The 24,712-nt window shown below is 40.3% G+C and overlaps 1 protein-coding gene across 1 annotated transcript; it reads left to right on the top strand.

Annotated features, from left to right (window-relative positions):
- The first annotated feature begins 3,117 nt into the window (after positions 1 to 3,117).
- Positions 3,118 to 18,942, top strand: LAPTM4A (lysosomal protein transmembrane 4 alpha). The gene is made up of 7 exons (XM_061154861.1): positions 3,118 to 3,381; positions 11,549 to 11,669; positions 14,873 to 14,949; positions 15,054 to 15,176; positions 16,005 to 16,100; positions 16,939 to 17,037; positions 18,314 to 18,942. The coding sequence occupies exons 1-7, from the start codon at positions 3,271 to 3,273 to the stop codon at positions 18,386 to 18,388; spliced, it is 702 nt and encodes a 233-aa protein (XP_061010844.1). The 5' UTR covers positions 3,118 to 3,270; the 3' UTR covers positions 18,389 to 18,942.
- Positions 18,943 to 24,712: the final 5,770 nt, after the last annotated feature.

Below are 24,712 nucleotides of genomic sequence, written 5' to 3'. Positions count from 1 at the left end.
GCTAATCCAGAGACTTCTTTTAGAAAAACAGTCACCACGGGCAGCACATTTCAGTGACACAGAATGGGTTGCAAAACTTGCTCCCTTGTGTGACATATTCACCCTGCTCAAGAAACTCATTCTGTCACTTCAGGGAAGAGCAACAACCGAGTTCAAACTGGCAGATAAAGTGGCTGCATTCAAAGTCAAGCTGGAATTATGGGGGTGATGAGTGAGCATTGGGATTTTTGACATGTTTCAAACATTAGCAGAGATTTTTGGAAGACACTGAGCCAGGGCCCTCTTTGTCCCAGCTGGTGCATGATCACCTATCACAGCATTCCAAAGAATTGAAGCTTTACTTTTCAGCCTCAACAGACCCCTGAACTGGGAAGCAATGGGTCTGTAAACGATTTGTGAATGTCAGGTGAATCGACTTTGTCTGTGCTAGAAGAGGATCAGCTGTGTGAAATTGCAAATGACAGTGGCCTTAAAAGTATGTTCAAGACAACTTCAAATCTCCAGACATTCTGGATTAAAGTCAAGGTGGAATATCCTGAGACTGCCACAAAAGCACTGAAAACTTGATTTCATTTCCAACGTTCTGTTTTTCTGAACCTGCAGAAGGGCATGGCAACCCACTTGAGTATTCTTGCCTGGAGAATTCCAGGGACAGAGGAACCTGGTGGGCTACAGTCCATAGAGTCACACAGAGTTGGGCATGACTGAAATGACTTAGTATGCATGCATGCATCTTTCTGAGCCCAAGTTATCTGCAGTGACAGCAACCAGAACAAGATTATGGAGTAGACTGGACTTGAGCAACACACTTTGGGTGTCACTGACTCCCGTTATCCCCAGATGCGAGCATCCAGTTGCCGGAAAAGAAACTCAGGGCTCCCACTGATTCTGAATTATGGTGAGTTGTATAGTTATTTCATTATATATCACAATACAACAATAATAGAAGCAAAGTGCACAATAAATATGCGCTTGCATCATCCCCAAATCACCCCCTCATCTCTGCATTATTGGTCTGTGGAAATATTTCCTTCACAAAACCAGTCCCTGGTGCCAAAAAGGTTGAGGACCACTGGTTTTAAGGATGAAACGATGGAAAACAAAGTGATTAAATCCATGCATAGAACACAGTTAGAGTTATGGAATTTTTTTTTTCTTTTGGAGCATGTGGAATTATTATTAATCTACTCCCTAGTAAGTGGAGAAATGTCATAATTCATTCTGAGTTAAATTGCTACCGCTGCATTCCATTCTTCACTGTAGCTTGGCTTAACTATGGCCTTCCAGAGAGTTTGAGAGTATTATCCAAACTAGGATAATGCCTGCAGACAATTCTTTCAGTGTTTCGGAAGTAAACAAGCCTCTGTTCTTCTAGAATTTATATTTTAGTGAGGGAAATAAATAAACAAATCAGTAAATGTCAGACAGTGTTCATTGAAACCTTGCCAATGTAATAAACTTTACACTAAATTCACTGTGGTTTTCAGCTAAGAAAGGCAGAGGGGAAGGCACTTCTGTTTCCTAAAAAGGAAGTGTACTTTCCAAAGAATAAAACAACATCTTTTCATAAACAGATAATCCATAAGTCTCACACAGATACAAAATAAACAGTGTAAAAATTTTTATTTACTCATTAACGAGGGGACCAGTGAAATCTTATAGAGTTGGTTTAAAGGACAATGTAAAGTACCCATTTATATCATTCAAATCAGGATTGGGAAATGAATTTACAAATATCTGCAAAATGGCTTTTTCCAAGGAGGAGGATTCAATATGAAGTTTAAAGGACAAGACTATTTCCTCTTGCTATCAGTTAACTACATTTAGAGTTGAACAGGTGTTGCTTGAAAAAAACAAGCGGAAACCTAAAAGCTGAGAATTATCTTTTATTTGTTGGACTTAACTGAGGATTTAAGCCTAGGAGACATTCAGATAGCTATGAGGGCCTTTTCCAAAGATGCAAACGGAGAAGCCAAGATACACAGGAGTTTTGGGGGGAGGAGGGGCGGAATCACAGATAGCAGAACACCAAAAGATTACTGCTAGTTAGAGATAGACCAGCTAGCCCAGGCCAATGATGTTTTTCCATGTATGGGAAGACGCAAGAGTCTAGACTTATTTTAATAAGTCTAAACTACTCCCTTGCATTTAGGCCCAGTAGCCTATTTTTCTTCATCCTGAATCCCGCATCCCTGGTTGTGGTTGCAAAGGCCACATTTGGTTTGAGGGCCACAGCTGACCACCACAATAGCCTCTGTTTACTTAAATGACAGGTTACGCTCTCTGGTCACACTTAACTGCACAAAAATGGAGCGCTCCCCTAGATTCAGAATACCCAGAAAGGTGAGCCGGACTATGGCCCGTTTTTCATGGAAGACACCCAAGAACCTCAGTCCATTTCATTATGTTTCACAATTTTTCCTTATAAAAGTCACTCAATCTGTAAACACCCAGAAACTAAACAGTTCTGCCCTATGTTTTCCTCAATTCTTTTCTTCTCTGGCAGAGTAGCATGGTATTTCTTCGCTCCCAACAAAGAGGTATCAGAGTGACAGGGAAACGCTAACATCTGATCCCTCTAAAAAGTCTGCCATTTAAGCAGCCAGGAGGGCCCCAGAGCAGGGGTTAGCCCCGCCCCCTTCTCCACGGGCACCGCCCCTGGCCAGCCCCATAATTGAGCTATGACGCAAAGGTCACGTGAGCAGCCGCGGTCCCGTGATGCGTTCGAGCAGTACGTGGCAGATTCACTCAGACAAGTCCTCCGTGCCCGGTTTCTGCCACCTACTGCATCTAGACTTTCTTTTTTCCCGTTAAATGCCTCTCACCTCCCCGTTTTCACCTCGGGGAAGGTGATCTACCAGACTCCCTCTCCAACCCGAACTATCCTAGGCCCATGAGCCAGCCCCAGCCGTCTAGTAAGAGGAGGGGAATCCATTAGCGCCGAGAAGAGTTGCGGCTCTGATTGGGTGTGAGATCCTGTCAATCTCTAGGCTTTTCCAATCAAAACCCGCTTCCGCCTAGCTTCCCGCTCTTCCATTGGCCTGAGTGCGGGGAAGGCTGAGGAAAAGGGTAAACAGAGCTCTCGCGGGAACAGCGCTCTGCCCTCAGTGCGCAGGTGCGAAGCCTCTTGGTTTGGGGGCCGGGGCAGGGGGCCGGGCTTGAAGACGCGTCGTTTGGTTTGGCCTCAGTGACGGAGCTCTCCGTCTTCAACCGCTGGGCGGAAGGCGTTTGTTAGGGGCCCCACCAAGAAAGAGGCCCTCGAGGTTCCCGATGGTGTCCATGACTTTCAAGCGGAGCCGCAGCGACCGGTTCTACAGCACCCGGTGCTGCGGCTGTTGCCATGTCCGCACCGGGACGATCATCCTGGGGACCTGGTACATGGTAAGAGCGGGCGAGGAGGGAGGAAAGGGGCCATGGTGGGGGGAGGATACGCCGGAGCGGGAAGCGGGAGAGAGCTCGTATTCGAACGGGAGGATCCACTGGGAGGGGATGGGGCGGGGAGGCCTCGGAGACTGTCTTTTTAGTGGCCTCTTAACTTTGGAGGGGGGGAGATTTGTGACTGGGAATCGGAGTGGGGGTGGGAGGGAACAGGGAAATTGTTTAATTTTTTTTTTTGGCAAGAATAAGAAGAGAAAAGGGTGTTGGGGAAGGCACAGGCGTTGCGGCCTGGGGTGGAGGGGGGCTGCGGGAGGAGAGAGCTCGATTTTGGTCTGGTCAGTTCTGGAAATGACCAGGCTGCGGGATCTTTTTGTGTGCTTCCGTGATCTAAAGGAACTTACCCCCGCCAACCCCCACCCCCCCCACCCCGTCAAGTGCTTCCTGGAATTTTTTTTTACCACCCCCCCCCCCCCAAGGAAAGAATTAGCGCACCTTCAGAGATGCAGCCTAGTTTTAAACATTATTGTCTTACCTGAAGGGAAGGCAAGAGATCCAGTTTGAGAACAGTGTTCTCTTGTTTCTGGAGCTTATTTGTTACAGTGTGTTTGGGATGTAGGCAGACACGTCTCTGTTGTGAGTCTGTAAATTCGCTTGGAGTTAATACCTTTGGCCAGGATTTACTTACTATCTGCCTTTTTCCTAATGCAGTAGGCTTTCTCCTGCCCGCTCGTGAGACGCTTTTCACCAGAGAACCATTCAGGTTTTTGAGACCTTTGTCTAGAACCTGCTGTGTTTTGGTAACGTGCTAATGTTCCCGGGGGAGGGGGGGAGGGGCAGCGGCAGGATTTGTGTAATTCTCTGTCGTAACCAGGTTGACAGTGTTACTGATAGGTGGTTCACTAGTAATGCCTTTGTGATTTCTTAGCACCATCTTCACTAGTATCTGTTTTCATTGAAGCTCATTTGTGATTTGTAAATATGTGATTCCGTTTAGGTAGTCTGGGGTTATGATGACTTCACAGAAGTTTTGACAAACTTCTCATATTGTCGGTTCGATCATCTTCGCTAATGACTTTGTGATTTTTAAAATTTTTATTTGTTTTTGTTTTGAGAGGTTGTGGCATTAGTGATAATGCAGTTTCTGATAACTGTGAACTGCAAAAAGGGAAGAGCTTTATTACAGTTTTGTGTGTGTGTGTGTGTTTTGCCTTTCGCCTTTCTCTGCTCTCATTTATTCCCAACCCAGAGGTTCCATCAAAATTACTACTGTTAGGTAAACACAAGATGAGAATCATCTTCAGTTAGGCAGATACAGTTTCATACCCATGCACAGGGGACCTGAACTCCACGTTATTCCTTATTTACATTTTTTTTTTTTTTTTTACCATCTTGCTTCATTAATTTACATTAAAAACGAAACTTGAATGGGTAGGCTTATTTTCTTGTTTCTAAGCTTATTATTTCCTCTACTTTCATCTTCAGAAACATATTGCTATAATTATATCACCTTTCCCCGCAAAGACCCTCACCCATTTTGTATTTTAACTGATTTGTAATACTGGACATGCATTATATTTCTAATTTTGTTCTTCATTTTTTTAAAGGACTGGGTCTTATGTTTCTTTTGTTTGTTCTTAGCTCTGCCTTCCCTAAATGAATAATTCAAATCTTTAAGGTCCTGAAGCCTTTATTATTCAACCTTGTTTCCCTCATCCCTGGAAGATGACCTTCCCTTTTACTTAGTTGAGAAAGAGTCCAGCAACCTGGGACTCTTCCATGCAAACTTAATCTTCCCGTTTCTTCTCAGATCCTTCCCTCCATTCACAGAACAAAGGATCTCTAACTCCTCGAAAAGAAAATAAGCACCATCTCAGTTTCAGCCATCTGAATGTAATTGGCTGTGTTTCTTTCCAAGGCAGATTTTTTTTTTGCTGCTATGGACTCAGTTCATAAAAAAGAAAGGAATAGCAAGCAAAAGTGGGAGTTACAAACCATGAAACTCAACATACAGAGAGAAGAATTTTAGTAAGGGCATTTATTCTTTCAAAATAGAGAACAGGGAGTTTTACATCTGTTTCCCACTCTAAGGACTTGATGTGAAGACATTTTGCATAGCTCCGTTTTTCCATGCTTTAGTTTCATAAAAAGATGCCATAAACTATTCTTTCTTTACGTGGATTTTTCTAGTTCATGGAATATAATACGCTGCTTACATCAGTTCATCTGCTTTAAGAGATCTATTGCTCAGCTACAGTGCAAATGGCCGCGGTGCACATACGAAAAGAAGTTACAGGGACATGTGTTATTCATCTTTTGTCTTCCTATCAGCTGCCACACAGAGGCTCTGAAGTGTTTTCTTGTCTTGACCGTGGCATCTGCCCTTACGATACTGATGGCATTGCAATGAAGTTTGGAGCAAAGATCTGAAAGCACAGTGTCAAGGAACGAGAAGATAATAAGTAATAACAGATTCAAATTAGGTTAAGGATTGGAAAAGGCCATTGGTTTTGTTGATTATAGTATTGCTGGTGACATTCAAAACTGTGGCTTCGGGATCCTGGCAACGTAAAGACATAATTTCTGCCTAGTTGGGGAGACAACATTTAAAAACCAAGACCCACCAAGACACAAAGAGGACTTGTCCAAACAGAGCACTTTTCTTTTTTCTTTTTGCCAGAAGCTTCTTTACTAAGAGATATGATAGGGGAGTGGGTGAAGTCCAAGTACCTTGTCAGGATACTCTTCTTCCTGTATTCCAGGTGGGAGAATGTTTATGATTCTCTTTGAGGTTGCCCAGTGCTGCTTGGAACCAGCCGGGGGTGCAGTCCTTGCCCCTGCTGGTTGCAGATGCTGTAGCAGTAACTTTCTGTTGGATACAGTGTGACTGCTTTCTAGCATTTGCTTCTGCTGAGGTCATGTTAGGTGATTGTGCACTGTGTACCAAAGGGTTAATTATATGGTAGTAAATAGTGCAGAAGACACTGAGAAGCCAGAACCAGTTACTATATGTGCCAGCCCTGAAGTGCTAGCTTTTGGCATTTAGATTTGAAGAAGCATGTCTGGCTTAATACCCAGTTTAAATAATAGGGAATTTCAGAATCAGTTCCAGATTAAACTCTGACGTTCATAAATTTGTTTTTTCTATCATTTAGTGAAAAATTTGAAGCCAGATGATTTTTAAACATTTTCTTAGGTTGGAAAAAGCCATTGGTTTTGTTGATTATAGTATTGTTGATGCTGTTTAAAAGTGTGGCTTTGGGATCCTGGCAATCTAAGGAGATATAAGTTCAGATGTTTATTGAATGGTTGAAAATGAGCTTTAAAGTCTACAGCAGCAGTGTCCTCCTTCATGGTTGATGGTGTACTACAAGAAGGCATTTAGAGCACTGGTTAAAATTGTAGGTCTTGGAAAGGTGTAATAATATATAGCTAATTTTTTATGAGTATATTCACCATAAACAGTCTAAAAGTGAGGTAGCTAGGGAAAAAGTGAAGACAGGCTCCTCAAGCTGTATTCCTTCCCAGTCCTCACTCCTGACTCTTTAAAAATCAGTATGGCGTATTCATATTTGAGAGTCAGTGTGTTTACCCAAACACTTTTTAAAAACTTCATTGACAAAAATCTCAAATTACAAAAAGAGTGAAATAGTATAAAAGCCTTTCATTTATTTATACAGTTTCAACTACTAACAGCCATTTTGCCAATTCCTGTTAGTTTTGTAATAGTTCAGTTGTTTTCTTGGTGAAGCTTCCTTGCTTCCAATCCAGAAGCAACTGGTTTCCTTACTGTTTATCTGGAAGAACTACCGCATACCTCTTGTGTGTACTTATTAAAAACGCTAATTACAGATTTGACTTTTTTCTCCCTACAACAGGATATCCTCTTTGAGGGAGAAAGATGCTAGGCCTTTCTCTATAAAATGTGTGTGTAACAGTAACTTATTAGAGCATTTGAAGTATCCATTAGACTATTGTTAAATGAATTGTCTCCTCCAAAAATAGTAGGAATATCTCAATTGTAACTGCACAAAAGGGTAAACAGCTGTTATGCGTACATTTAACTACATACACATTTAACAGCATTTTTAAAGACAGTCAGTTTTGGTCTTTATCTGATGACAGCTGTCTGCTGACTTGCCTGAGACCCTTATCACGATGCCCTAAGACATTGTTCTAATTATAGTCTGAGCAGAAGTTGGGTTGTGGCAGAATATGCTATGGGAAAACTAAAGAATAAGGATTAAAAAAAAAAATAAACGAAAACCAGTCCTCAGGAATATTCTAGGATGGGTGTGGCTACGAAATGAGAAGCAAAGAGGAATTATTCTCCCGAGGCTGAGTGCTTCCAAAGATCTGATCCTGTTCCTTTGAAACAAGTGAAATGTGACACATCTGTTCTTTGTTATTGTTTGTTTACTTATATAAAGTGTGCAAAAGGCTTATAACACAAACCATATTGTTTACCCCAGTAAATGCAGTACCCCTTCAGCATGGATGTGATCATTGCCCAGGCTGTTGACATACATGCATATTTGCGGCATTCTGTACCTCTCCGTGTGACTAGATTTAGAAGTCAATTTAAAGAAGTCAATAGAATCTATAGAAGTCAATCTATAGAAGTCAATCATTATTTTAATTACATTTTTTGCTAATTTTCTTTCTTGAATGCAGTAAAAGGGAAAAATGAATCAGGAATAAATATGCTGGAGTTGTTTGTATGTAGTTGCTCTCTTCAGATTTTATATTATAAGATCACAAAGTTAATCTTATTTGTGTTTTGAAAAATGCTGCATGGAACTTAGAAATACCAATGGTAATCAAAAGTAAATAGAACAGAGTCTATGAGCATAGGATAGGTACTCAGGGGTGAAGATAAGCTCACAGGATGAGTTTTCCAGATGAGTGCTTTAAAATGTTACGTTGAGGTGCTAATGAAATATAATTAATCAGTGAAAAGTTGAAAAATCCTTTTGAGCTTGTAATGAAATAGTGCTGAAATTTATCATTTCTTGCTTCTTTTGATTAGACCTATGATTTATTTTGTTTAATATTCAGGAGAATGACTCACAATGAAAAGAAACTTGAAGTGTCACTAATACTAGAAGATAATAGTGGGTGAGTCTGTGACGTACCCATGAAAGAGAAGAAAAGATTTTTATAAATCCTACGTGTGATGCAAATATTTAAGAAAGGAAAAATAAACTCCTAAATATTTTTGATGTGTCATTTCCTTCATTTTGTAATTGAGTTTGCATGTTATTCTTCACATAAATATTTTTCTTTCCCATACAGAGCTTTTAAACTATGACAGTATTGTGCTTAGTAAAGAAGGGTTTGCTGAATTGATCTTGAACTGATTTCCGTACACAGAATATACAGTGTCTTAGTAGAGATAACTGTTCAATAGTTAATTTACTTAATTGTATTAGCTCATAAACTACCTACCCTGTTCAAAACCCACTGCAATAAAAATGGGCAGTTAAAAATCAGCCATCAACTGGGGAGTCACCTTGAAAATATGATTGTCTCTTGTAAGATCATTCAAGTGTTGAAGGATGAAATACCTTGCTTTTGAGCAGTGCAAGGAAAAGGCATGTACCTGAATGTATTTAGAGAGTAGCAAACATTTTGTAGCCTTAGATAATGGTTTATTTTGGAAAGATCTCAAAAGAAGAGTTGCTTAGGAATGGTTATAAGTGATCCTGTAGTAGTAAGAAGGAAGATGTTTTTAAAAGAACCAGATTGATCTCCTAGCTCTGTCCTGTTATCACCTCAGCGAGCTTAACACTTGGTATTTCACTTCGCTGAGCCTTAGTTTAACTGTCAGCAAATGAGCATAAGTCATACTTTCTTCACAAGGTTTTTGTGAAGAATAGTCAAATAATATATGTAAATTTACTTGATTTATAGTGTATCTTCAGACATATCAATTGATTTCAAATTAGGTATTGTGACGTTTATCTTATTTAAAAAACTTGGGCTGCTTGTCTTGGAGAATGTGAAATGCCTTTAGCTGATAAGCTTATTTATCATTCAGGGTGGACAGAAGAGAGCTCCATGATAGAGATTGTTTAAAACACTATTGATAAAGAAGCTCAGATGTCCCTTGAAAGTATCCCATGTTCACAAAGGGAAGGAGGGCAGATGCTGTGGACTTTAGATAGGGAAGCCTACTCCAGTTCTTAAATCATTAGCAGGGTTGTTTTGAGCACTTAAAGGAAGTGGTGCCTCTTGGGATAACTGTGTAATTCACTAACAACTAGAGGCGTAAAGAATTTCCTTTTTGAATTGGAGTTACACCCTGGTAAACTAGGAAAATTCACCAGATACCGGTGATAGGATTTCAGCAGGATGTTTGACAAAAGTCTCTAGATGTTACTTTGGATCAGATGTAGACTTTATTCAAAAGCTGCTGACCAATGGGAAGAGAAGAGCCTCTATCTGGCAGCTTGTCCTCAGCCCTGTTCTCTTGCTAGTGACTTAGGTGGAGAATCTCATTACATGATAATATTTTCAAATGCAGGAAGCTGGGAGAGCAAAAATCTATCCATAGAGTGTCAGAATTCAGATGGAGAAAATATTGATAGGCAAGAATGTTATAAGATGAAATTTGATTGCAGATAATGTATAAGGGCTTATGCTTGGGTCTCTGAATCCAACTCTACAGGTAGATATAGGTGGTAGCTTAGCAGGATCAAGTGTGAAAAAGAATTGGGAGTTTTAGGGAGTCACTCATGTGACACTTAAAAGATTTATGCAGCCAGTGCATAAAAGAACCAGACTGTGTTAATTGAAATTTGTTTCAGACATGTTGATTGAAATTTGTTAGTTAGGATGTGGGATCTGAGATCCTGATGTGCTGTGATCAGATTGATCTCTCATTTTACTAGTTTGTTGAGCAAAGTTGGCTTAAAACTCAACATTCAGAAAACTAAGACCAGGGCATCCAGTCCCATCACTTCATGGCAAATAGATGGGGAAACAATGGAAACACTGAGAGGCTTTATTTTGGGGGGCTCCAAAATCACTGCAGATGGTGACTGCAATCATGAAATTAAAAGACTCTTGTTCCTTGGAAGAAAAGCTATGACCAACCTTGTAGACAGCATATTAAAAAAAAAGCAGGGACATTACTTTGCTGACAAAGGTTCATCTAGTCAAAGCTATGGTTTTTCCAGTAGTCATGTATGATGTAAGAGTTGGACTATAAAGAAAGCTGAGCGCCGAAGAATTGATGCTTTTGAATTGTGGTGTTGGAGAAGACTCTTGAGAATCCCTTGGACTGCAGGGAGATCCAACCAGTTCATCCTAAAGGAAATCAGTCCTGAATATTCATTGGAAGGACTGATGCTGAAGCTGCAACTCCAGTACTTAGGCCACCTGATTTGAAGAACTGACTCATTGGCAAAGACCTGATGCTGGGAAAGATTGAAGGCAGGAGGGGAAGGGGACGACAGAGGACAAGATGGTTGGATGGCATCGCTGACTCGATAGATGTGAGTTTGAGCAAACTTTGGGATTTCGTGATGGACAGGGAAGCCTGGCGTGCCGCAGTCCATGGGGTTGCAAAGAGTCAGACACACTGAGCGACTGAACTGAGGTGTTAGAGGAGCACTTATTCAGACGGGATAACAAATTATCTCAAACCATAGAATTAAGACCAGCAGGCGGAACTTAAGTGATGTAGTCAAAGTCTTTTTAAGCATTTGAGTGTAGCTCAAGAGGAAATAATTCCTTACCACTGTACAGGAGATACTGTGGAGAGGCCTTAGACTTAACCTGTGATGGATCATTACATACCTAGACATGGAAATTATATTTATCTGATCAGCTTCTTCAAATCCAGAAATTCTGAGATAGGAAGATGAATAAATATGTGACTCAAATGAGCAATCTGTGATCTCGCGTCTTACATTGTTGTGCCTTTTTATTCTGTTTTATTAATATAGGATCAGTCCAACATCTTTTCTCTGAAACGACTAAGTTTATACTTTATGAAATATTTAAAGTATTTTTAAAGTCGTATTGTGTATTTTATCTCACAGGTGGTCCCCATTTTATGTCTTTGTTACTTCAGGGAAGATGATAGTTAAATAGAGGACATCTAAAGATTGTGTTGGGGACTGCTTCCTGATTAATAATATAGTTGATAAAATGTTATCTTTCATAGGTGGTCAACCTGTTGATGGCAATTCTGCTGACTGTGGAGGTAACACACCCAAACTCAATGCCAGCTGTCAACATTCAGTATGAAGTCATTGGCAATTACTATTCGTCTGAGAGAATGGCTGGTATGTTTTTAGTTGAAACTTTCGCCTGCTAATCACACACACACACACACACACACACACACACACTTGTTAGGTAGAGGATTGATTGTTATACTTGCTGAGGCACAAAATGAGTTTGTAGGCTTTTCAAAAATACTCAGAGTTGAGTATTTGTAGTCAGAAGAACTACTGGACTGCTAGGAGATTTCTGAGAAATGTGCATTGTCTGCATTGAAATACTGTGGAAAGAGGAGGGGAGAAGAAATTAGAAGACTGAGTCTTTGAGGGTCAGCTGGTAAGTGTAGTAGAGGATGGGAGGTTTGCTCATGGAGCACAATCCTACAGTAAAACATAGAATACGAATTATTTGAATATTTGGTGGTATCTTTGGCTCAGGGTCTCAATTCTTAATATATTTTTATTGTTTAGATGAAGATTTGACATTGGACTTAAAAATAGAGTGTTCCTAGAACATTCATGGAAATTACTTTTTAAAATTATTTATTCCCAATAGTATTTCTATTATTTTTCTCTAAAATGCAGTTTTAATTTTATGTTAAAAATCATGTTAAAAATTTAATATTTGAACAGAAAATTATGCTTCAGACTTTTAGTGTGAACAGTTTCTTCAGAAAAATGTTCCCAGTTCACATGTGTTTTATATTTATAATATTGTAGGATCTTAATTATCATATTTTTAGATTAGCTTTTGTCATAAACTCTGCACATTTTTACATTATGATCCTCTCTGATCCGTTAGTGAAGTTTTTTTTTTTTTTTTTTAATTTGCTTGTTAATTCAAATAATTATTGTCCTCAGGCCTAACCTATTTCTCTAGAGCAGGTAGAGTTTTGTGGCCATTAATAATACGTTATACTATGATGACACTAACAGTTGTTCATAATGTGTTTTTTTTAGTGTTTTTGTTTTGTTTTTACATGAGAATCCTAGTTTTACCTTCAAACATATATAATCTTTTAATTATGTTGTCAAATTCATACAGAGATACCAAGAATATATGGAAACATTCCTTCTGGCATTTGATTTTTTTTTTTTTTCTGAATAAATCTGTTTTTAATTAAAAATCAGAATAGAAATGAAACTTTAGCTTCTGATAATGATATTTTTTTTGGCATTTATAAACTTTAACTCTAGGCTGTAAAATTTTACTGAATCTGCTAATGTCAGCATTTTCCTGTATCATGTATGTTGCTCTTAAAATTGAGGTGTAGAAAAGATTTATGGTTACTGATATTCTCGTAGGTCTGTGCACCTGGCTCTTAAGTCACAAGTTTATTGTGTGTTGCGTGACTGTTGTTGCCGCTGCAGAGAAAATCACACTCATTATATTTTTGTTGATCATATTCTACTGAAGTCCTCAGTTCAGCTCAGTTCAGTCCCTCCATTGTGTTCGACTCTTTGAGACCCTCTGGACTGCAGCACGCCAGGCTTCCCTGTCCATCACCTCCAGAGCTTACTCAAACTCATGTCCATCAAGTCGGTGATGCCATCCAACCATCTCATTCTCTGTAGTCCCCTTCTCCTCCTGCCTTCAATCTTTCCCAACATCAGGGTCTTTCAGATAAGTCAGTTCTTCGTATCAGGTGGCCAAAGTATTGGAGTTTCAGCTTCAGCATCAGTCCTTCCAATGAATGTAAGCAAATATAAAAATACATAGTTCTTGGTAATACAGTAGTTGGTATTTCTTTGGAAGGTAAAATTTGACCTTCCTACAGACCTGGTGTTGCAAAGGTAAGTTAATTTCTGATCACTGGCCTGATAACCAATTTTTAAAAAAATGAAGTTTGTGATTAATTATTTTTAATCAGCCAAACAGGCTATAACACTCAGTTTATATGAAATACTTCTGCAGCATATGCAAGCTGTTTTTCAGATAGGAATTTATTGTTAGTTATACTCACCTGGGAGATGGGTAAACACTTGGGACCTCCCAGAGGAGGTTCTGAATATGGTGCAAATCTGAGGATCTTCTCTGGGCATTGAGCCCTCATGTTTTGCTTGCTTTATTGATTGGCACCTGCTGGAGTATCCCTTGTTCAGGCATTAAATGTGTTTTGCACCCACCACCCCATCTCTCCTCTGTTTTGCTATTTGTTGCTCCAGTGGAAGACTTTGAGCTTCACTTTAATTATTTCAGTATTTTAAGAAGTCTAAATCAACTTGTAGTCTTCCAGTAACGGATTTTTGAAAGCTAATTGTTTGAATTACACATTTTGCTTTCAAGTTTGTTTATATCTGAATTCTTCCCTTTGAGAGCCATTGTGTGCTGCAGCAGGGAAGTTCTTTAAATCTTTAACTTTTAGTTGTCCTATATCCTCTAGGAAAATTTAGAGAGAGGTCTTCATAGTTCAGTGCCAGATACTGATGCTGTTTGTATTTCCAAGTGACACAGTGATACGTAACACTTAGCCACTAGTGTGAACACTGAGCAGGTAGTCTAATCATTCATCGTTATTAGTGCCTTTCAGGTTTTGATATCTAGCCAGAGCCAGAGAATCAACTTTAGACTCTTACAGTGCTAAGAAGCTTATCAGGTCAAGTGTGGGTGCTTTTCGGTTTGTTTTGCTTGAGATTACATGAGCACTTTGTGAAAAAGTTGAGTGGACGTGGATTAATGTAGAGAAAGGCAGCAACCCGAGGAAGGATTGAGGAACAAAGAAGAAAATAGACCTGGATGTAGCCGAGAAGCCATGGTGAAGGGATGCGGAGCAGGGAGTTTCGGTGTTGAGGTGGAAAAGGGGGATTGAGGGATAACTTTGACTTTCAGGTGATTTAGTTTATCTTAGACAAGAGGGGGCGTCTGTACAATTCGATGTTTAAACAAATACCAGCCTTTTGCTCCGGTTGAACCCTGTTTATCTCACAAGACTCAACTTGTGTTATTTCATTTATGTTTTTTCCCTGATGCTAAAGGCAAAACTAATTGTTTTTTGCTTCTGTTGTAGCACTTGCCACATTGCATTATAATTATCTGTTTGCCCATATTCAAAGCGTAAGACTCTGGGCAGAGAGCTGTCTCTGGCAGAGTACCAGGATCATGTGCTGTCCTAAATCAGTGGCCATGAATCGTAGCAGTTTAACAAATAAGAAAGAGCAAAGGCTTGAATTTCTTAAGCTTCGTTACTTAATAACATTTTGTCATAAAGAGTTATGCTTTTTGTTATATAAGTAGCTTAATTAGATTTTTGCTTCTGTTTTCATAGATAATGCCTGTGTTCTTTTTGCTGTCTCTGTTCTTATGTTTATAATCAGTTCAATGCTGGTATACGGAGCAATTTCTGTAAGTATTCTGTACTTTTCTTTTAGAGTTTTGACTTTTACTGCATGGTACTTAGTCATTCCATATATGTGATGTGATGTTGTGGTTATTATTTTTTCCTTCAGTATCAAGTGGGTTGGCTGATTCCGTTCTTCTGTTACCGGCTTTTTGACTTTGTTCTCAGCTGCCTGGTTGCTATCAGTTCGCTGACTTATTTGCCAAGAATCAAAGAATATCTGGATCAGTTAGTAAGTGTGTATGCTAATAAAACTTTAAAACTTTTTTTCATTTGTTGAAAATCAAAGCTTTTGGGTACTATTTTTATTTAATCTACTATTTTTTAAAAGTGTTTTAAAGTAATTATCATTACTACTGTTACTGACCATATTGAAATCAAAAAGATGAAAATAGAATATCTTCTTACATGTGGATAATTAAATATTAAAAGTCCTTAAAGATGGATATCATAGAACTTAAGGAGTAGTTCCACTTTTGAGTGTATGAAAAGTAAATAAATAATTGGACTGTGTTTGGCACTCTTTGGAGTTGTACTCATTGGCACTCAATGGTACTGTCAAAGACAGTACCGTCTGTCTTTGCAAGCATCTATAGCAAATATGTGAGTGCCTCCTGTATTCTTCACTCTATCCTAGGCAAACTGTTGGTGTATGGTGTATAAATATAACATCCTTTTCTTCAAGGAGTAAACCATGTATTTGGGGAGTCAAGACATGAAGATCTTATTTGTAATAATAAACTAGGGCTGTCCCATGACAGCAGGAAGTGAGCGAAGGTTAATGCTGTGGGATGGAGGGGCAGGGAACACTGTGGCCTGAAATAAGGTCTGGTGGACAGAGGTGTAGGATCCAGATAAATGAAAATTAGTTTCAAAAACGCGTCTTTTAGGTATTTTATTGCAACCTACTTTAGAGAGTCCATCTTTCATACTGCAAGCTTCTTCGTTCATTCAAAAAAACATTTATTGATTGCTTCCTATGTGCAAGGCACTCTGCTTGAGGACTCTAGAACCCCTTTTCTGCTCTGCCTATTCATCCCTGCCTTTGTTTTTTTTATAGCCTGATTTTCCCTATAAAGATGACCTCCTGGCATTGGACTCCAGCTGCCTCCTGTTCATTGTTCTTGTGTTCTTTGCCTTGTTCATCATTTTTAAAGTGAGTTGCTGAATAAGTATTTGGTGGGGAGGGGGGCATTTGGACTGTGAGAGTGTCCTTCCAGACCTTCTTGTTGCCGTGTCTTCTCATAGCTCTCCTTATTCTAATGTGGTAGAGATCGCTCCCAGGGAATGTCTTCTGTCCTTTTCAGACAGTGGTTGGAGATAACCAGGATTCTTCCTGTCTAGGAACATCATTATGTTTTTGGACATGGTTCATGGTTGGGATTGAAAATCTCTTAAAACTCCCAAAGTTCAGAAATAGAATTCCTTCTGCAGCATAGTGGTTGTCACACGTGAATTGGACTCCCAGACTTGGGTTTCTCTGTAAAACAGTGGTAATAAAGCTTGTGACATTTAAGTGAGGGCATAGAGGGAAAGCTGGCCTGTACTTGGTCCAAGTGGATGCCGGTTCCCTTCTCTATGGAGAAAATGTGGGGAGAGCATTATAAGACTCCTTAATTTTAGAGCAGGTAAATTAAAATTAAATTTATAAATTAAAAAATAAAGTTAGTTGCTCAGTTGTGTCTGACTCTGTTCAACCTGTGGATTATAGCCCACCAGGCTCCTCTGTCCATGGAATTTTACAGACAGGAATACTGGAGTGGGTTGCCATTTCTTTCTCCAGGGGATCGTCCCAACCCAGGGATCAAACCTGCATCTCTTACATCTCCTGCACAGGCAGGCGGATGCTATACCAGTAGAGCCACCTGGGAAGCCCTAAAAGAAGGAAGAGGCAGTTGCCGCCAGTGGCTTCACGGTGCAGCCACATTAAAACTGTATAATTTTACATACAGTTGAGTTCCGAGTATATGTAAATTTTGTTTGTATTCCTTTAGGCTTATCTGATTAACTGTGTTTGGAACTGTTATAAATACATCAACAACAGAAACATGCCAGAGATTGCTGTGTACCCGGCCTTTGAGGCACCTCCACAGGTGAATGATCTTTTATGATATTAAAGCTTCACTAGCCATTATTGAGAATTCCCAAAAGAAGAATCTAAACCTTGACTTTCTCTTCAATGCTGTTAAGTATGGTTTAGGGCACGAATAGCTTAAATCTACAAGTTTCAGCATTTCCCAGTTGGAATCCCGGGTATGTGGGCTAGAAACACCCTGCACTGCTCATCTCATTCCATCCGGCCAATGGTTTTGACTCATGATCAGTCTCCAAGTATTGCATTTTGAGGGGGAGACCAGTCAGTGAACAGCAGTATGAGTGATGCCAGGCCCTTGGCTTCTGGAACTTCTGAGGATACGATACCATCAGCTGAAGCTTGTGGTGTTTTCCAAAAACATCCATAGGATCCAAAGGGGAAGCCGACTTTCCTATAGGGAGAAGAATGCAGTAGGTTCCAAGAGTCTGTTGGGAGGCCTCCTTCTCAGACCCTCTAGTTGCTGCTCTACTGCCTTCCAGCCTTCCAGCATGTAGAGTATATATGGCCCATGTAGCATCAGCCTGTCACATTGGAGTCACTTAGCTTAAAAATGCCACTTTTTATCTAGGTATGCCTTTCACCTTAGAGCAGGCGATACAAGTGCTTGATGCTTTGACTACAGATTGTGATAAAATACAGCCTTGTACTGGAGTGTTCCTGTAGCAGGGTTCAGTGGGCCCTTCGCCGAGACCCTCCATTCCTGAGGTGACTTGGCCTGGCTGCTTTATCAGTCACAGTGGAGTGAGGGGAGGGCACTACATGCTGCCTCTCAGGGTGTCCTGGTGACCTCAGGGTCTGTTCAGAAGCAAAATTGTTTCTGCCTTCCCTTCTTACCTTCCTCTTCTGTTATCCTCTCTAGTGATCTTGGATCAGACATATCCCCTGCATGTAAAGCTCCAAGTTATTAGTTATCTCTACTCCCAAGAACTATAGTTGACCCTTGGACACCACGGGTTTTAACTAGAGAATCCACTAATATGTAGATGTTTCTCAGTAGGAAATACTACAATACTACCCAGTCTGCATTGAGTCCATAGATGTGGAACCACAGATACGGAGGGCTGACTGTGTGCAGTGTTGGCACGCCTAACGCTCTCGTTGCTCAGGGGTCAGGTATCCTGAAGAGTCAGGTGTACTTAGCTAACAGTTTCTTTAGCTCTCCTCTGTGGGTTGGTATACCCCTATTTAAGATATTAAATCTGAAAACTGAGTTATTAAGATAGAAATTTAAAGGAGAATTAAATCCAATATAATTTTTTCTTGTCTCTTTTCAGTATGTTTTGCCAACCTATGAAATGGCAGTGAAGATGCCTGAGAAAGAACCACCACCTCCGTACATACCTGCCTGAAGAAATTCTGCCTTTGTCAATAAACCCTATACCAGCTTTTTGTCTTGTTCATTTTACAGAATGCTGCAACACAGGGCTTATCATACTTGTTTGATACAAAGTACATTTTCCTTTGTTTAAGCATTTATTTTCAAACACTAACAAGCTTTTTGGATATGTATTAAAAGTCAGATTTTGTTGTTGTTGTTAAGTATGTTACATTTTAGTAGTTTTTGAAGACAATCTAGGTTAAGCAAGAGCAAAGTGCCATTGTTTGCCTTTGGTTGGGGGTGGGTGGGAAGGGGGCATTCTCTACACGTATTCTTTTTTAACTTTGCACTTTCTTTATATAATAGTTTGCATTTTGGTTATTCGCTGCCCTGGATACTTTCAGGAAGAATGAATTAAATATTCAGGGTGAATGAGTTCAGTTTAAGATCTGAAGTTTTCAGCTATGAAAATAGGAAAAATATATAACATTTTAACTTGACTGTGGAAAATGATGGTTGCATGTTTCTAATTTGTATGTGTTTCCATCTTTGAGATAAGATGCTTTAATAAATCTCTTAAATATTTATTGTTGTTTTTAATCTATTACCCTTTTTTGTTGAAACCCAACATTTTCCATTATAAGCAACTCAGACTGCCACAGATTTTTGGCACTTTTGAGTACAGCCATAACCAAGCTTGGTGGACCCAACCTGGCATTGTTTTTCTCCTTGGAATGGGAATGGTGGGCCATTATGGCCTGTGATCACTACTTCATTCAAGGCACATTTGTCTTTTGGGAAAGGACAGGCCTTAGACTTTATGTAGAGAACAGTCATAATGTTAATCCTAATTATTGCCCCCAGGAAAGGGAAAACTGTTAAGTGGTCATTTTCCAGTAGAGGGAAATCTATTGTTACCTAATGTTAAATATCCTAGTAAATATGCCAAAACTATTTGCCTTTAAAAGTTAATTCTTTTTCCCCCTCTGCTAGTGCTAGAGAAAAATTTTAGTAGGTTACATAGTATGTTTGATTGTAAAATTCAGATAGAGATAACACTGAAAGATAAATGTTTAGCCCTGTCTTTTAAAATATGAAGCAACTTTGGGACTTCCTTGGTAGTCCAGAGGATAAGACTCTTGAGCTCCCAGTGCAGGGTGTCCAGGTTTGATCCATGGGAATCAAGGTCCTGGGGAACTTAGGTCCTGCATGCAAGCTACAAGTAAGGGTCTGCATGCCACAGTGAAGATCTGAGAGCTGCAGCTAAGGCCCAAAGCAACCAAAATACAAAGAGTAAAAAAAAATGAAGCACTTTCATTGTGAGTAATTCATACATTTCATCATTTTGACCCCTAAGTTTGACACTCCATTCTCGTTCCCATAAGAATGTCTCATGAGATACTGATGCCCTCCTAATTGACAGAGTTCTATTATCCTAACTTCAGTTTTTGTTTTTTATCATTGAGCGTTATCAACTACTGAACCTTCAAAGTCTGTCTTCTGTTTGACCTTCAAAATATTTTATTAAGGTTTGTCTTACCTTTTTAAGGGCTACCTTGGTGGCTCAGACGGTAAAGCGTCTGCCTATAGTGCGGGAGACCCGGGTTCAATCCCTGGGTTGGGAAGGTCTCCTGGAGAAGGAAATGGCAACCCACTCCAGTATTGTTTTTTTTTGGAGAAGGAAATGGCAACCCACTCCAGTACTCTTGCCTGGAAAATCTCATGGATGGAGGAGCCTGGTAGGCTACAGTCCATGGGGTCACAAAGAGTCAGACACGACTGAGTGACTTCACTTGGTGTCTCAGAGGGTAAAGTGCCTGCCTGCAATTCGGGAAACTCGGGTTCGATTCCTGGGTGGGGGAGAAGGAAATAGGAACCCACTCCAGTACCCTTGCCTGGGCTTCCCTGGGCTTCTTTACCTTCTTTCAGATGGTAAAGGATCTGCCTGCAATGCGGGAGACCAGGGTTCAATCCCTGGGTTGGGAAGACCCCTCGGAGAAGGTAATGACTATCCACTCCAGTGGAGTGCCTAGAGAATTCCATGGGCAGAGGAGCCTGGTGTGCTACAGTCCATGCTTTTTCATTACAGCAAATGTGCTTACAATGCACAGAGAATGTATGTTCGGTGAGCTCAATTTTTGGAACAAGGATCTCACAGGACTCGAGTTCACAGACCTTGGAAACACTTGAAACTTCACAGAGCTTTTGCAGCTACACTCACAGTGATAAACTGGAAGAGTGAAGCAAGATGGCCAAAAACCACAACAGTGGCATGGAGGAATGCAGATATAGACAGCTAGAGAAGGAAACTGAATAAATTTTTAAAAGAAAGTGAAGTCGCTCAGTCGTGTCCGACTCTTTGTGACCCCATGGACTGTAGCCTACCAGGCTCCCCCGTCCCTGGGATTCTCCAGGCAAGAACACTGGAGTGGGTTGCCATTTCCTTCTCCAGTGCATGAAAGTGAGAAGTGAAAGTGAAGTTGCTCAGTCGTGTCCGACTCTTAGCGACCCCATGAACTGCAGCCTACCAGGCTCCTCCGTCCATGGGATTTTCCAGGCAAGAGTACTGTAGTGGGTTGCCATGGCCTTCTCCCATTCTCTCTGATCGTCTGACAAATGAACTTCCGGTGAACTGGCTTTGGAGAATGACTTGTTGAGTTGGCCTGCCTCCTTTCCTGGAGTACTTACCTCCATTACAGCTCATGTTAAGTGTATCTGAGTCTCTTAGTGAACAACTTGGCAATAAGGCCTTTTCTTTTTTTGTTCCATCTATAGCACTTAGTTCAGCGAAGGCAATGGCACCCCAATCCAGTTCTCTTGCCTGGAAAATCCCATGGACCAAGGAGCCTGGTAGGCTGCAGTCCATGGAGTCGCTAAGAGTCGGACACGACTGAGCGACTTCACTTTCACTTTTCACTTTCATGCATTGGAGAAGAAAACGGCAACCCACTCCAGTGTTCTTGCCTGGAGAATCCCAGGGATGACGGAGTCTGGTGGGCTGCCGTCTATGGGATTGCACAGAGTCAGACACGACTTAAGCGACTTATCAGCAGCAGCAGCATAACACTTAGTTCAGTGACCTACACAAACTGGAGGTGTGGAGGGTGGGGTGCAGCGGGATGTTCACTGAATGAAACAATTTGTCTCCACAAAATTTTCACTCGTAATAGATTATTTTTAGTATAAATTTCAGTCAGTTCAGTTGCTCAGTTGTGTCCAACTCTTTGCGACCCCGGGGACTGCAGCACGCCAGGCCTCCCTATCCATCACCAACTCCCGGAGTATACTCAAACACATGTCCATTGAGTCAGTGATGCCATCCAACCATCTCATCCTCTGTTGTCCCCTTCTCCTCCCACCTTCCAATCTTTCCCAGCATCAGGGTCTTTTCAAATGAGTCAGTTCTTCGCATCAGGTGGCCAGAGTATTGGAGTTTCAGCTTCAGCATCATTCCTTCCAATGAACACCCAGGACTAATTTCCTTTAGGATGGACTGGTTGGATCTCCTTGCAGTCCAAGTGACTCTCAAGAGTCTTCTCCAACACCACAGTTCAAAAGTACCAATTCTTTGGCGCTTAACTTTCTTTATAGTCCAACTCTCACATCCATACATGACCACTGGAAAAACCATAGCCTTGACTAGATGGACCTTTGTTGGCAAAGTAATGTCTCTGATTTTTAATATGCTGTCTAGGTTGGTCATAACTTTTCTTCCAGGAAGCAAGCATCTTTTAATTTCATGGCTATAAATTTGGTATCTAAATGTGGGCCACACCACACTTACATTTAGTTAATTTTTTAAAAAGATTATTTATTTTGGGCTGTGGTGGGTCTTTGTTGCTGCCCACAGGCTTTCTCTTGTTTCGGCAAGCTGGGACTACTCTTCATTTTGGTGTTCAAGTTTCTCATTGCAGTGGCTTCTCTTGCAGAGCACTGGCTCTAGGGCTTTAGTAGTTGCAGCCCACAGGCCTAGCAGCTGCGACTTGCATGCTCTAGAGCTTGGAGCTCAGTAGTTGTGGCGCATGGGCTTAGCTGTTCCAAGGCATGTGGATCTTCTCTGACCAGGGATTGAACCCCTGTTCCCTGCATTGCAAGGCAGATTCTTAACCACTGAACCACCAAGGAAGCCCCTATGCCTACATTTAAAGGGTCTTAAAAATGAGACCAAGAAATTTCCCATTGATAAACTGTACATTTTATTCCTTCTGTTTGATGGTGTACCAATCACCCTGTTTTCCAATCTGTGACTAATTTGTTCGGTCATCATGGACTCGTTCCAATGTTCCTTGTAGGCAAATGCTAAGTGTGCCATTTTCAGGTCTCCTTTTGCTGAGAGGAGGAATATGTTATAAATAAGCCCAAGGGTTGACTGAAAGAAAAAGTTGTAATTTTGCTTTTCTGAGGTTGCTTTGTTTTTTTTTCCTTAGTAAAGTCACGACTTTTAAGTGTGAGAAAATAATTTACAAGCAAGAGAATGTTGCCACCTAATGGAATAAGGATACGTGAGAGGCAGAATGGTGGAATGAGCACGGGATCTGGAGTCAGAAGGATGAAATTCAATTCCTCGTGTCACCAAGCTATTACTCTCTCATCTTGGGAAATTTAACTGCGATCTGAGCTTCAGTTTCTGCATCTGTAAAATCAAGAAAATGCAAATTCCTGGCCTATGGGCTTCTTGGAGTTGTTCTTAGGATCAAATGAGGTAACAGACATGGAAAGGTTGGCAGTTATAAAGCACTGTGCAAATATTATCATGAGGAGCTGTGTTGAGCAAGGAATGGGTAAAGGAAGGCCTGATGAGGAAGTATTTGACCTGGAAACCAGAAAAAGAGTAACTGTTTTCTGGTCTGTTAGAAAGGAGTTCTGTATCTGTCATCATTCAGTTAGGTAGCTCAAAATCTGAATAAGGCATCAGGAAAGCTGATTTATATTCCTGGCCCTCCCATCAGCTGAATGAAATTAGTAAATAACTCTGCAAACAAGTGACTACCCAGATTCCTTCTTCCTCTGATCTTCTATGACTCTTTTTTTTTTTTTTTTTGGTTAAACAGTTAATTATCTTTTAAAGAGAAAAATAATTTTAAAACTTTGATATATACCCATTCAGTTATCATTTCTAGTGCTCTTCATTCCATTCATAGGTACACATTTTCATCTGTTATCATTCTTCAGCCAGAGGACATGTATTACTTTTTTCTGTGTTTTTTTTTTTTCCCCCAGCATGGTTCTGCTGCTGCTGAATTCTTTTGGCTTTTGCATGTCTAAAAATGTCTTTGATTTACTTATGTTTTCAAAAGCTATTTTCCCAGGGTATGGAATTCTAGGTTGTCAGGTTTTTTTTCACTTGGGACTTTAAAGATGTGGCTGCATTATCTTTCTGGACACATAGTTTCCACTGAGAAAATTGTTGTCTTCCTTAACTTTGTTCTTCTGTATGGAAAGCCTCTCTTTTTTTTTTTCTTCAGGTAATTAGAAGTTTTTCTCTATCACTGATTTTGAGCAATTTGTTTATGATGTTCCTCAATTGTACATTTTCTTTTACATTATGTACATTTTTTATGTTGTGTGTGTGTTTTTTTTTTTTTTAACTTTTTATTTTGTATTGAAGTATAGGTAATCAGCAATGTTGTGGTAGTTTCAGGTGAACAGTGAAGGGACTCAGCAATACATATACATAGATATACATGTATCCATTCTCCCCTGAACTCCACTCCCATCCAAGCTGACACATAACATTGAGCAGAATTCCATGTGCTATACAATAGGTCTTTGTTGGTTATCCATTCTAAATACAGCAGTGTATACATGACCTTTCCAAATCCCTAACTATCCCTTGTGTGTGTTTCTTGTGGTTAGGGTTCATTGACCTTGGATCTGTAGGTTTATAGGTTTCATCAAGTTTGGAAAGTTTTTCAGCCATTATTTCTTCACATATTTCTTCTTGTCTTCCCCTCCCTCTCCTTTGAGGATCATATCTGGTTGGAAAGATAAGAATAGACTTCCTATAGTGATGTGATTTGAGATAAGCCTTGAGAATTGGACAGATATGAACAGGTGAAGATGTGGGGTAGATGACTTGATAACTTATTTAATACCAAAAGCTCAAGAGGGGGAAGTGGACACCAAACCTTCATGTCTGTATGGCTGGAAGGATTGCAGTGTCACTGGCAGAAATGAGGAGAATAAAGGAGAGGAAGTTCATTGAAGAGGAGAGGATATGTTCACTCTTGGAAATGCTTGACCTTGGGGTACTTTTGTGATCTGTGAATAGAGTGCCACAGGAAGGGTAGTTGATGGAGTTCTACTTCCCAGGAGCAGGATTAGGACAAGAGACCCAGATTTTGGAACTTCCCTG

The sequence above is a fragment of the Dama dama genome, chromosome 11, assembly GCF_033118175.1.
Source record: "Dama dama isolate Ldn47 chromosome 11, ASM3311817v1, whole genome shotgun sequence".
In the NCBI taxonomy this organism is placed as follows: domain Eukaryota; kingdom Metazoa; phylum Chordata; class Mammalia; order Artiodactyla; family Cervidae; genus Dama; species Dama dama.
This window is presented reverse-complemented; position numbering and strand designations above follow the sequence as displayed.

What these genes read in the sequence shown, in the direction of transcription:
- LAPTM4A (XM_061154861.1), top strand. Translation starts at nt 3,271, where the DNA reads ATGGTGTCCATGACTTTCAAGCGGAGCCGCAGCGACCGGTTCTACAGC. An exon ending in TCCTGGGGACCTGGTACATG is followed by an intron (nt 3,382 to 11,548) that starts GTAAGAGCGGGC and finishes TATCTTTCATAG; the next exon opens with GTGGTCAACCTGTTGATGGC. An exon ending in TGGTATACGGAGCAATTTCT is followed by an intron (nt 14,950 to 15,053) that starts GTAAGTATTCTG and finishes TTTTTCCTTCAG; the next exon opens with TATCAAGTGGGTTGGCTGAT.